General features: G+C 46.6%; 1 protein-coding gene across 1 annotated transcript; it reads right to left on the bottom strand.

Annotated features, from left to right (window-relative positions):
- Positions 1 to 5,486: 5,486 nt before the first annotated feature.
- On the bottom strand, positions 5,487 to 10,434 carry LOC146759838 (nuclear pore complex protein Nup153-like; the record flags this gene model as incomplete). The annotated part of the gene is made up of 4 exons (XM_085509701.1): positions 5,487 to 5,708; positions 6,252 to 6,452; positions 8,074 to 8,442; positions 9,969 to 10,434. Coding segments are annotated over 4 exons (1,095 nt in total), but the record flags the coding sequence as incomplete, so codon positions are not given.
- Between the last annotated feature and the right edge of the window lie 4,126 nt (positions 10,435 to 14,560).

Genomic DNA, 14,560 nt, shown 5'->3' with positions numbered 1-14,560 from the left:
AACCACAAAGGTCAGATGAAGTAATATGTAACCCACCAATCCTGAGCTTTACTTTTGCAATATGCATGAGCTTATTACTGACTGTATAAATGAGATGCTGTTACACCTAATAAACGAGACCTGTTGATCATGATAGCATGAGACTCGTCTCCCGCGGTTACTTCCAACAATGAGCAACTCTCCCTCTCTGTGATGCTTAGCTCTGTACCTCTGCCATCATCTCTATACTCAGATGCTCCTGCATGTAATGCTGCACACAGTGAACCTGCAGGTCCCAAAGGAATCCTTGGCTGCTCTCCCTCACCTGGAGGTTGCAGGGTGCTGGGCCTCCTGCCTGTACCTCCTTCCAGGTGTCATTTGCCAGACCCTGTATGTCCAGCTGGTTGGAACTGCAGTCAACTAACACAGACAAGATGTATGAAAGTAGTCTTTCCGTTTCCCAGGCATTCATCTTTATAAAAACACGTTGTGCTGTGAAGCACTGCAGGAAGCAACTCAACTGTGCAACAAATACTTGGAGCCTTGTTTCATCCCTCCCTGACCTCACTGAAAGGCTGACTGACACCTGCTTGCCAGCGGTGACTGTGGGTCTTTCCTCAGAGTCCAGAGCACATTAATCTCTTCTGATACTCACACTCATTCGTGTTTCTTTTGTAGTTGCTGTTGCATTCATCAGGAAGGAAATGCACTGCACTTATTTTGCTGCTTGTGCAGGCTCACTCTGCAGTGCCCAAGATGCCTTCATGAGGAGGAAAGGCAGCAAAGCCCTCTGCCAGCAGGGCCATAGAATCATATGTCTACGGCATGACATCTCGGCAGAGCACTCACTGCGCCTGCTCCTCCCTGCTGAAATACACGGCCACCTCCACAAAGCTCGAGTCTCCTGCAAGCAAGCAAGAAACTCCAGTGCCAGTGGCTTTTCTGTCCCCGGCACACAAATGCTGGCTGAGAGCATCTCTCTGTCTCCCTGCGCTCCCATCTCTTGCCCCTTGCCTTCTCCAAAACCTTCCTTGGAGAACCAGGCTGATCAAGTCCATGCTCATCAGCATCTCCCACAGGTACTGTTACAGCTCTTGCTGTCTTTTTGGCCTTCTCATCCACCGGCATCCCTCTGTCTGAGTCTCACCAGCTTTGTCACCAGAAGAGATTTCAACACTTGAGAATGAAGAATGCACATCTGGCTCCAAGGAATGTAACTCTCCTATCTCCCAGAGATCCACGCCCTCTGTGTGCCATCTCACCTGGTCGTGAGCGTCCCTCACAGCCAGCCAGAAAAGCAAGCAGAGGCTGAGACCAAGAAACCCCTCCCTGATGTGCAGCTCTCTGACAGTTTCTCTTTACACAGAGTGCTGGCGGCAGCCGCGTGCATTATCACACGCACTTGTATGGGCAGTTGGTGTCTAGACGTGAAGGAGACTTGCTAAGTGCTATGCTGACATGTAGGGACAGAAAGAAAATTTCAAGGGGGAGCTGGAGCATGTATATAAAGGATGTACGGACCTACAGTTAAGGATGTGGATTTGCATCTGAGTCCGTGCCTGCAGACGATGCAAGCGCTATGCATTGTCACCCAATGGAAATGATCAAACAGCTGCTTTGGGACAGACTGTCTGTAGGGCTCAGGAAGTGCGGCCTTCCAAGGTGCTTAAGGTGTCCCAAAGAACAGAGGCAAGCAGTGATGATTCCTTTCTCTCTTCATTCTAATACTTGTAGGTAGAGCGCTTGAGAAAGACTTTGGAGGCTTTCCTCAGCCTCTACCTTTCCTTGTACCTTTACAAAAGCAGACTGTCTAAAAACAAGAAGACTGGACACACTTTTTGGGTTTGGTTATTTTTATTAGTATTTTTTTAATATTATAATATATATAATATTATTTATCATTGTATTTATTATATTATATATATTATGTATATAATGTATATTATATATATTATAATATATATATTATAATATCATATATTATAATATAGATAATATATAAATAACATATATAAATTTTTTTAAGTTGTTTTGGTGTTTTTGGTGTTTTTTGTTGTTTTAGTCCAGTCCAATGTAATAAATTCTCAGTCTTACAAGGGATGAATTTTTAAGGCCTTCCTGCTGATGGACCACACTCCACTTGAACATCAAGTGGAGCATGAGGTAGCCTTCATCCAGAAAGGTGGAATCTTGATGGGATGTTGCTGTCTTATGGAGAGGAATCTCGGCGTCCCCCAGGCTGAGCCAACACACGGACACAGATTTCTGGATGGTGACCACTTTCTGCCCCTGCTCCTGCTTCCTGGTCTCTCTTCATCATCGGTATCCAGCAGGAGATCACGAAGCCCTGGAGGCACGGTGATATCCAGGTCATCGTCTGAAACTTCTTCCACCAGATTGGAAGGGACCAGTCCTCTTGTGCCATCCGTCAGCTCTCCCAGAAACCAGCCATCCTCATCCATGTCTCCACAGATGTAAACGTATTGTCCAGCTGTCAGTGGAAGCTCGTTTTCTGGGTCCTCATTAGGGCCCTCATAAGGATTTTGTAGCTGTGACGAGCTAAGAGTCTTCATTTTGGAGGTGATGGTCTGCGAAAATGTAGATGCAGACTGCCACTGGCCACACTTTTGACTCCCCTGGCTTTTCCTGGGGATTGGGGCATTCCTCTTTGGGATTTCTGTGCGGCCTCAGCTTCTTCCCCATCTCCTGGAGCTGTGTGCATTTTTCCTCCAGACGCTTGCTGAGCGCTCCAAGCTTGATGTCAGCCTGCTGGAGACTCTGCAGCTTCTGGCACGCTTCTGGAGAGCGTCCCTCTCTCAGCAGGTGGTTCTGGGCCTTCAGGGCCTGGCAGTGCCTCTCCAGGTTCCTCAGGGCTTGTTGGAGGTAGCTGCACTGCTCCAGCAGCTTGCTGCTGGTGCTGCCTGGGAACCCCGGGTCTTCCTTGGCCGTCTCATTCTCCTTTTCCACATGCTGTCCCTGCAGCTGGTTGACCTTCTCTGCCTTCTCTGTGGCCTCTTTGGATGCAGAAGAGGTCTCCTTGAGCTGCCGGACTCTTTCCAACAGCTGCTGTGTACGGAGGCAGAGCGTACGCGTCTTGTCCTTGAGCCGCTCGACCTCCTCCCACATCTGCTGAGAGCTTCTGCTCCTCAGCAGGCAGCACTTCTCTCCAAGGAGGCTGCACTGTCTATGCAGCTCCTTCAGCTTACTCAGCAGATGGGTGTTCTGCTCCTGCTGCTCTCTGTGCTCAGGTGGGCAGGCCTCTTGTTGCTCTGCAGCCTCCTTTTCCACATGCTGTCCCTGCAGCTGGTTGACGCCCTCTGCCTTCTCTGTGGCCTCTTTGGATGCAGAAGAGGCCTCCTTGAGCTGCCGGAGTATTTCCAGCAGCTGCTGGGTACGGAGGCAGAGCGTACGCATCTTGTCCTTGAGCCACTCCACCTCCTCCCACATCTGCTGAGAGCTTCTGCTCTTCTCTTCAAGGAGGCTGCACCGTCTCTGCAGCTCCTTCAGCTTACTCAGGAGATGGGTGTTCTGCTCCTGCTGCTCCCTGCGCTCAGGTGGGCAGGCCTCTTGTTGTTCTGTAGCCTGAACACCCACCTCTGCTACAGCCCGATGGCAGGCCCTGGCCCTGTTGAAGAAGACGCGTGGCTGCCCCTCCACGTGCTCCAGGATGTACTGCAGGAAGTGTCTTCTCTGCTCCTGCAGCTCACACTGGAGGCGCTTGCTCTCCACGGCCTGCTCTGCACGGGACTTCCAGCAGAGCTGCCGCTGGACTTCCTGCTGCATTCTGCGGTCCGCTCTGCTGCTGTCGCACCTCAGCAGCGCCTCCGCCAGCTGCCGCTGCAGTTGCCATGCCTGGCGGATGGTGTCGTTGCGCCGCTTCTGCAGCAGCTCCTGCATCTGGTGCAGCTGGGCCTCCTTCTCCTGCAGCAGTTGGCAGATCTCTGCTTGCCACTGCCTCAGGCTCTGCTCCCGCAGGCGCTGCAGCTTTGACACCCGCACCCGCTCCCACTTGGAGCGCAGTTTGTCGGCCAGCAGCTGCCGCTCCCGCTCTGCCGCCTCCTGCCGCTCACGTCTCTCAGCAGCGCAGCGGCGCTGCAGCTCCTGGGAGCGGAGCCGCTCGCCCTCCAGCTGGGCCTGCAGTGCCTTCAGCTCCTGCCTCTTCTCCTCCTGCTGCGCAGGGCAGGTGAGGGGCTGTGCCGGGTCCCGGCGGGGAGAGGGCCGGCTGCCCGGGAGCCCCAGGTCTTCCTTGGCTGTCTCTGGCACCTAGAACCAGAAAATCATAGAATAACAGAATGGTTTGTGTTGGAAGGGGCCTTCAAGACTCTCCCGTTCCAAGCCCATGCCAAGGGCAGGGACAACTTCCACTAGGTCAGGTTGCCCAAAGGTGCGTCCAGCCTGGCCTGGGGCACTGCCAGGCGTGTGGCAACCACAGCCTCTCTGGGCAGCCTGTGCCAGCGCCTCTGCCCCCTCATGGTGTCCTGTCTTCTTATATCTCATCCAGATCTCCCCTCTTCTACTTTCAGGGCATTGTCCTTTGTTGTATCACTACCCTCCCTTACAACCAGTACATCTCCAGCTTTCCCCAGGTCTCCTTCAGGCACTGGAGGGCCGCTCTGTGGTTTCTCCAGAGCCTCCCCTCCCCAGGCTGAACAATCCCCACTCTCTCAGTGTGTCATCGTACCTGGACGTGAGCGTCCTTCATGGCCAGTCGACTGGAGCCCTGCTCTGCACGTTGGCAGTGCAGAGCTCCCTCTTTTTCTTGGGAGCAGGACATTGCGTTACAGAGCACATCTGCCCAGCTCCCCACGATGTAATAGGTGAAGAGCCTCCTCTCCAGCTCCAGCTGACGCTGGAGGTGGCGGATGCAGGCGGGCTGCTCACCATCCGTCTCCCAGCGCAGCTTGCTGAGGACGTCCTGCAGCTGGGCATGGGCCGCCTCGCTGCTGGGGGGGTTCCTTAGCACCTTGGCCAGCTGCTGCTGCAGCTCCCGAGCCTGGCGCAGGGCTGCATCGCAATCACGCTGCAGCAGCTCCTTTGTCGCGCGCAGCTCGGCCTCCTTCCAGAGCAGCAGCTGACGGGTCCCCGTCGCCCGCTGCCGCTGCTCCCACTCCTTCAGCTGCTGCTCTTCCTGGGCCTGCTGCTTCTCCCAGGCACAGCGCAGTTGGTCGGTCAGCAGCTGCCACTCCCGCTCTGCCGCCTTCTGCAGTTCACATCTCTCGGCAGCCCAGCGGCGCTGCAGCTCCTGGCAGTGGAGCCGCTCGCCCTCCAGCTGGGCCTGCAGCACCTCCAGCTCCCATCTGTTCTCCTCCTGCTGCACAGGATGAGCTCACATAGTGGTGCAGATGAAGAGGTATTGCACAAGCCATTCACTGTGCGGGCTATATTCATCTCTATAGCCGAACCATGCCAAGTCAGTGAAAGAAGTAACTTGCTGGATTCTAAAATAGTTTCGCTTGAGAACGGCGCTGTTGCCAACTCTACTTGTTACAAATTGAACTACACCAGAGTGAAAAGGAAAGGGCAGCAAAGTTTTATATTTCTTTAGGCAGATCTGACTTCAGCTAACCCAGCACAAGGTACAATCCCAACAACTGAACAATGCAGGGCAGCAGCTGCTTTGAAAGTTGCTTTACCAATCTGCCGATTACTTTTTACGTCTAATTGCAGTCTTTATCTTCCGACCGGGAACTGAAGATCCAGAGGCAGAGAAAATATTTTTTCCATTAGTCCTATGAATAGAAACCGGTAGCACAGAGTTAGGACCATGCAGAGTTAGTGCAACGACACATCATCAGTAGGGTAAAACTAACCTGTCTCACGACGGTCTAAACCCAGCTGACGTTCCCTACTGTTAGCTGACAGTTCAGTAGCAGCACTGAGCAGATATTCCAGAACAACTGTTTTATCATCTGGCTGCTCACTGCTCAGCAGCTGGCAACAGACAACGTATGATGAATGGGAAGAGAGTTCCAGAAACCAAAAGCAATGAAATCTCTCTCATTCAGCAGGTAAGCAGCAGCGTAACAGCTCAATTCAGATCTTATTTTTCAAGAACACTTCTCATGGCTGCATGATATTTCTGAGAGCTGTGCTGCTATAAAGCCATCGTTGCCTACTTAGCCAGTCACACTAACAGAGCGAGGAGAGATGCTGTCCTTAGACATAAATTCTGAAGTACATCTGAGCACCTCACAATTTAACATCAGTAGAGGCTGCCTGCGCTCCACAGATAGTACCAAAAGCTCAAGTGAAAATCTGATTTGGTCTCTTACCCCACTGTAAACGTTGCAGGCTGGCTGAATGAAAATCCTGAAGAGCCAGAAGGTTGTACCGATGCTGCCGGTGCAGGAGGATTTGCACCAAAAGTAAATACTTCTGGGTTACTCGTGAAGCTGGTAGCTGACTGGCACCAAATGCTGGTCCAGCAGCAGGCGCTGAAGACCCAGACCCAAAGACAAATGTAGAGGACGACCCTAAAGGAAAAGAAGAGAAATTTCAGTATGTGCTGAGTTGTTTTGTTTGTTACAGAGCTTTATGTTTGCAGCGAAGTAGGTAAAACAACAAACAGCACCTCATTCATGATAGGAATCCTACCTTTTCTTGTAAGTTACATGAAAAACAGCATACTTAAAGGAGTCAGACAACGCACACCTCAAACACGGGTTGTCTAGACTCAAATTACTGTTAGCCATTCATGCTCTAGAAGCAGGCTCCCACAAATAGCACAAGCTGATTTGTATTCCTAAGACTTATTTATACCACGGGTAAAGAACACTCACTCACTTATTTGTATTATTTTAAGCGTTCAAAACACAGCTCCTGATCTATTAGAATGAGGAGAACGCCAATCTTTCCTCTCATAAGCAACTGCACCCCTTCCTCATCCAAATGTTTACAATTATCAATTTCTGGAGACCACATCAGGCTTGCAGGGACCTAACTGAGCTACCAGAATAATTCTGTCTCTCCATATAATAGCAAACAAGCTCATTCAATTAGCTGCTTTGGTTCTGCATGGCCAGCAGAAATAATGAGAAAAAAATACAGGACTGAGCTGTGACTTCAAACATACACACTTCTGCTGAGCAAAAAGAGACCTTCTAAATAGCGCTATTAATCTAAATGCAATTTAAGCAGACGTCACGCAACACAAAAATACCAACTGCTGCAATGTAACTTGGAATGGCTGATTGTTTTTCCAGGAAAAAAAACAGAAGTTAAGACGGACTAAAAAGCATTCCAGTGCAGCGACTCGACACGGACTCAGATGTGAACGATCCAAATCGTTTATTACAAGTTCTCACATCCCTTATATACCTTCACAAGTTGTTATTTTCTAGCTTTCCCATCCGCCCTTACAACTTTCCCAAACACCTTATATGTCAACAAAGCATTCTACAAAACACTTTTCAACTGTCCATGCAGGCACATATCCAATCAGAGCTGTGAGACTCTTCTTCTCCTTGCAGAGGTGTCCTTGGTTCCCATGCTGTTTATCTTGCTCCACAGCTGCTGCTCTGAACAGCTTTTCTTGTATCCCCACATTCCAGTACTTTTATGAAGATTTGAAGATTATGAAGACCAAGAAAATGAAGGACTGGCTATCGTGCTCATTAGAAGTCATGCTTTACAAAGCAGCAGCTGCATATATCAATACTGTGTTTGTAATATACACCTGTGAAGGGTGGATAGTACAAATCTTGATGTTATTTACAACGCTCGAAGAGTTTTAGGTATGGGAGAGAAAAATTCAAGTTATAACTAACTTTTAACCTTCAGCACTGGATTGATACTGAGAAGAGGGAAATTCATTCTCACAATGACAAGTTCCTATGCAAATGAAAGTCAGTAAAGGATTATCCAATGCACAAAATATCACCACAGCCAGTTGATCCCTAAACTGTATTTCCCAGACTGCCTCAAAACTTGACCTGAGCCCCAAGCATTAGCACTGTTTATATATTGTTGGATGTAAATATTCACTACTTTTCTCAATTTCCACGCATTTTCCCTATCTATTCTCCAGGAAACACTCTTTCCCTGCTCCACTTTTGTGATCTAAGAGCAAAAACAAAAGCACCTGCTTAAATGTACCTGTTGAACTCGATGTGGCCGTGGCTCCAAAGGTAAAGCCAGAACTTGCTGCATTGCTACTGTTGGCTCCTGAACCGAAGACAAATGGATTAACTGCTGCACCAGTGGTGGAAGATGTGGTGGTGGGTTTGTTTTCTTGAGAGAAGCCAAATGACTGAGATGCTGTAGATTCTGCAGAATTGCCAAAAGCGGTGCTGCTCACAGTGTTGCTGGCTTGCCCAAACACAAAGGGAGTGGGAACTGGTGCAGGGTTGGAGGAAGAAGTGACGCTGCCAAACAGGCTGCTGCTGTTGGCTGAAGTGGCAGGTACGGCTGCGCTGGAGGAACTAGAGCTCAAGAAGCTGAAGGATGGCTTTGCTGCTCCTTGATCTGAGAGGGAGAACAGAACATAAAACGCTGCAAGACGGCAAACCAAGCGCAACAGAGAGACCCTGTTCCAGCCACTGTACAAGGAGAAATGCTGGACGATGTCTCAACTATTATCCAGCTACTGTGGATTACATAAAATCCAGGTTTAATACACTGATCGCTGCCATGTGCAATTAAAGGAATGGGAGAATTGTGAAGAATGATGACACCACCACAGTTCTAGGCTTTAGTAGTTACGGACACCAAGCACTGGCTATAACAACTGGAACCAGAATGAACCAGTACATCTCAGCTCCTCAAACAAAACTATTCTTCAGATGCTCTGAGAAGAACAACATGCATTACCTGCAACACTTCTGTAGTTTGCTAAATAACACAGCAAAAAAAAAACAACCCACAGTGGTACAGCTGCTTTTGTAGCCTCTCCTGAAATTACAGCCCTGTGCCTACAGCCCTAAAGCTGGCTAAGCCCATCATCCTGCAGCCTCACTCTTTTGGCTTAAGCTCACTGTAATTCAGTACTTTCAAGACCTGCTTTTGGGAGCCACGGAGAACAGCCCCCTGTTACAGAACTGTAACAAAGTACTGAATGCAATTTTACATTTAAAGTTATCTTTTAAAGTATGCAGTTCTTCAGCTTTCCCTAAGCTTCTGCTCTCTCATTATTACACCTGACCCTGTTCTTGATTTCCCACTGCTGTTTTTCCAGAAGTTACGGACCCTTTTCATCTATGCCACTTTTAAGGGACTCTCTACTGTGCTGAAGAAGGCTCGTTAAAATCTCATTTTTACACAAGGTGTTTCATCAAATTTCCATGGTTAAATCAAACTCCAGAACTTCAACTCAATCATAAGAACCATAACCCCATGCGCTGCTTTTATTCTCTCTGTTCCTTCCCTTATAACTTCCAAAGTTAGTAGAAGTGAGTAATGAACGCTGTTCTGCAAACCATGGCTGATAAGTCATGAAATCAGAATCAGAATTCTTCCACATGGCAATTGTTACTAGAATCTTTCAGCCCGCTCTTTCAGAAGGTTAAAGATGCACAAAACTGTGTAGTACCTATTAAGCAATTTCCACACCTTCATGGCAGTAAATTGCAGCAGCACAGCTGCAAGAACACATGAATGAGACACCTCCTCACATCCCCTTTCACTATGAAAACCATCGCATGAGGCCTCTGTCACCACGCTAAAGACTGTACCACCAACTATGCTGCTAGCACAGAAACCATACAAACCATCCATGCTCATGTGGGATGCAATACAGGTTCCTTAATGTGTGACAATATGTATATATTTTTTGTCTAAACCTAGTCTTAAAACTCACTGAAATCAAAACAGGAATTCTACTAATTGTCTATACGTCAACAACTGGAACACAAATCACACTACACAGAGTAATTAAGCTTTTTCTAAAGCTCCAGTACATGAACCCAGCAACTCCTACAGATTCTGTAACTTATGACTTCAGAGGTACCATCTGAGGGACTTAGACAACTGAAGACAAAAGATATTCTGCTTACCTGAAGTATTGGCTTGGGCCCCAAATGAAAAAGTTGGCTTTGCCTGCTCAGTTTCTTTCTCCGATGGTTTAACAAAGCTGAAGTTGAACATAGGTTTTGCTGTGCTTTCTTCTTTGGTACGTTCAGGCTGCCCAATGGAAAAGACAGGTTGTGCCTTTGACTCTTCATTCTCAACTTTCTTCCCAAACAGTAACGGAGGAGCAGAACTGACAGAATCCTGTTTCTCTTCTGTCCTTCCCAAAACAAACTGCGAGGCAGGAGCCGACTCCACGTTACCAAAAGAGAAGCCTCTCTTTGATGCAGGAGTTTCGTCCTTTTTCTCATCTGATTTCTTAAATGCAAAAGAAGCTGATGCAACTTCATTTTCTGCCACAGTTCCAAAACCAAACCAGACATTTGCAAGTCTAAGACTGACAATCAAAAAACTGCATTTTTCTCTCCAAACTGCAATACAGCTCTGACTTACTCAACTCAGTATGAACTAACACCAGTTAATTTCATGAGCACCACAGAAGTTAACTTGCAAAAGAGCAGATACAGACTCATACAGGAAAGCATTTATAGCATACAACATAGATTCACCTTGTTCATCACTGATGTTGAAACAGTGCTTGGTGACGATGACACAGTACTGCTAGTCAGAAAACTAAAGTTGAATGGAGCCAGAGATGCAGTACTGATGGGTAGGGATATTTTTGGGAGTACCGGTTCCTCCACTTCCTAGAGTTGTAAAGTAAAATTTTTCTCTTTTACAAAACATGCTACTTTCTCATCCTGCTCCGCTCTGATTCGCTACAACAGCGAATTTGGAACAAATATAACATTTAAAGTATTGTGTACTGAACCCACACAACAAAACACAAAATACCTACAAAGAAAACTACAGATGAAAGAACATTTACTCTGGTAAATCCAGCCTATACCACATGTAAGGATGCAAATCATATATCAGTACATCTTAAAAACAACAGCGTTTGTTCTTGCCTTTTAAGCTATTTGATAACCAAGACTGAATGAGTTAGGGTTTAAATGAGAACTGCCAATCTAATCACAGGCTGCACAGAAGCACCAAGATCTAAATAGAAATGAATGACTAAGCAGAGGGATAAATTGGTACTACAGACATTCAAGCGTATCCTACGACTTACAAGTGTTTCACTATTATGGTCTGAAAAGTTAATGGAACTTAGCTATTTTTATCTGTATCACTATTTTATTTGAATTACATAAACATACTCCATTGTTTATGATTTCTTTATATTGCATCAGCTAAAAGACCAACATAAAGACTGACACTAAAGATACAGTCATAGGCAGCTCAGATAACATCCAATCAGAAAAATAATCTTGAATACTTGTGGCTACAGTTTGATAAAATAGATCTTTTCCCCTTAAAACAGGAAAAAAAGCCTTTCACTACAAGTTCAGTAAGTATCAGCAATCCTAAGTCATCATTAGCAGACATGCAGAACACCATTTTCTAATTCTCTTTTGGACTCCTGGCCTGTACAAGACTTAAACAGGAAAGAATAAATTCAATAAACTTTGTTTACATACTTGACAAATGTTTCAAGTATCGCTGCATTATAGAAACCATACAAACCTCCACCAAAACATTCCTACTCTTTGGATACCTTGAAAATTGTAATACCAGGCAGAGGAGAGACGTGGTTAAGCAGATAAATCAGCATATTCTTTCATATAATTTAAACTATAGAAATGAAATTGCAGTGAAATTCATGGCTTCCATAGCAGTTGTTACAAGATTTCCTCTTCTTGTATGGTATTCATGGGAAAAAGAAAGAAAGAAAAAAAAAAAATAGTGTGTTATTAAAAGCAATGGGAGATTTAGTTGAGCAGTGAAAATATTTAGTTCAGCATCTTGTTATGCTACACACTATTTTTGAGTTCCCTCTAATCATTTCCTATGGTGGAACATGATGAAGAACTGGGCCCCCTACTTAACATATTTCCCATTGCTACCAAGGTAAAAGGTCACCAATACACAGGAATGTTCACCTAACAACATGAGTCATGCAAATATCATCCTTTACCTGAAGGCAAATTCCTGCCCCTTAATATTTAAATCCCATCTAGCTTTCACTGATTTCTAAACATCACATCCTTCAAATATTCAGAACACACTGAGGGACAAAAAGTCCCTCTCTTTTTTCCTTCCCCTGTCTAATAGGATTTTTCACTTATTTTACCAAAGCAAAATGTTGGCAGAGAAAAAAAAGTCAATTAAAACAAGTTCCCTCCTTTGGCAAAGATGTTCACACTAAAGACAGAGCTGAAGACAGCCACTACTATATCTGACTTTAGAGACCTCAACTCTACTGAGACATCTTGTCTTGTACATGGTGCATTTAATGCATAATAGCAGTATATAATGCACTCAAGCTCACTAACCAAGGGACCATGTAAAATCCACTCTCCTCCACCCTTAGCTAACAACTATTCAGTAAGGATAGAGTAATTCTTAAATCTGCATTCTCCTCCAACTTTGTCATGGCCGTAGTTGATGCCACTGTCTCCTTGGAATTCACAGCTCAAAAATTTCTCTTTAAGACTGGTGCCCTTTCTCTCTCTTCTGAAGAAATGAGACAAGTAGGTTTGATTATTTGTTTTTAAATCGCTGCCAAGTGGTACAACTTTTCAGATGACCTTCTTGGAACAGGACCAATATGGGAAGTTGGTTCAGAGCCTTGTCAGGGTAGTCTGCTCTTAGACAGGTGAGGGAGAGCAACGAATGAGTTGAATTCCAAAGAAATATTCCATTTACCTATATTTGTCCCCAGAAGCTCTGTTCTTGTTCTGACACTGTTAGAAACAAACAATAATACAGCCACAGAAGCCTGCTGGCATAAACACATCAGATGGAGAGCAGAATCAAGCCCACTGAATCTTTTATTGCAGTCACTGAGATGATACAGCTACATGGCAGTGCTATAGCTATCAGCTGCAACAAAGCTACCTGGAACACAGTCATTTTTCATAAAACATTCTCTATCCAAACAGTGGAAGAAAATAGGAACAAAGAACCATTTCTTCCAGATCAGCAGAACTTCGCTTCTACCAGGTCTGAACCACAGTGCAAGTCTGCTTTCACAGACACAAAGGTTAGTCCACAAAATACTAGTCCAGTTTCTAAGGCAGAGACAAAGCTTGCAGTGGTGATAGAGTGTTTAACTTGGGTTTCCAGTATGGTAGCACCACAAAGGTCCAAAGGCTTTTGGCCCTTGTGATAAAATGTTTGCTCATTAAGACCGGGATGTGGTAGCATTGTGGTGGAGTGCTTGTTCATTAGGACCGGGATGTGATGGTGGAATATGGAGGCCACAAGGGTTGCAGAACACTCTAATTTTATGGGTAGATTGTGTACTCTGCATAGTTACAGGCAAAGCGCGCCCCGATGGATACAAAGTTTCACGGAAGGACCAACCAAGGAACGACACACCAAGTGGCACGATCACGACCGACCAATTAAAGGACAATACACTCGGGATGGACCTTACAAAAGAAGTTGCAAGGGACGGGAAGGCGCGGCAGTTGGAGGAACGAGGATTCCCCTGTCGCCCAGCGCTGAATTGCCTTTTTGTTTTACCCGCTACAATTAATAAAAGTTTCTAATTGGAACATTATCGGCTCATTGCTTATAAATTGATGACAATTTGGCGCCGTGACTCGGACGGGAATACTGGCGTAGGAATGAGCCTGAGGGGGCGCCCCGCCTAAATAGGCGGCCTCGGCTCCTATCCTCCCGCCCTACTCCCGCCGACGATCCGAAATTTAAAACACAAAGGCAAGGAAAAACCGGTTAACCCTTTAAATTTCGTGCACGAAAGTCCGGACGAAGACGCAGGACAGGTGAGTATAGTCCGGTCTGGGTTGGGAATCCGGCGTGTGGCGAGTGTTGTGTGCTTGTGAAGGGGGGCCGGCAGCCGGCACTAACCCGAGCGAGTGTGGACCCCACAGTAGTGCGGTTCCCATTGCCCGCGAGGGCGTGGGCCACGACCTGGGGGAAGCGAGTGAATGCAACACTGAGTGAGGGCACGCCGAAGGGTGGGTACAGGGTATAAGCGGGACCCTTTCACCACCACAACCCCTAGAGCTACGGGCTCTATGGAGGGTTATTCTTTGGTATTCCCCTAGAGCTACGGGCTCTATGGAGGGTTATTCTTTGGTATTCCCCTAGAGCTACGGGCTCTATGGTGGGTTATTCTTTGGTATTCCCCTAGAGCTACGGGCTCTATGGAGGGTTATTCTTTGGTGTTCCCCTAGAGCTACGGGCACTAGGGATGATTATTTTTAGGTGTTCCCCTAGAGCTACGAGCACTAGGGATGATTATTTTTAGGTGTTCCCCTAGAGCTACGGGCACTAGGGATGATTATTTTTAGGTGTTCCCCTAGAGCTACGGGCACTAGGAAGGAGGATTACTATTAGGTGTACCCCTAGAGCTACGGGCTCTAGGGAAGGATATTATAAGATCGCATCCTAGAGCTACGGGCACTAGGGGGAGCTACAGACGTTGAATAAAACAAGAGAGCAAGAAGTAAAGAACGAGATGGGGCAGTGTAAAACTAAACCA

Source organism: Coturnix japonica, chromosome 9 (genome assembly GCF_054131305.1).
Source record: "Coturnix japonica strain WE chromosome 9, WE-NBRP24, whole genome shotgun sequence".
NCBI classification, from domain to species: Eukaryota; Metazoa; Chordata; class Aves; order Galliformes; family Phasianidae; genus Coturnix; species Coturnix japonica.
Note: the sequence above shows the minus strand (reverse complement) of the source record. Positions and strands in the feature narration are given on the sequence as shown.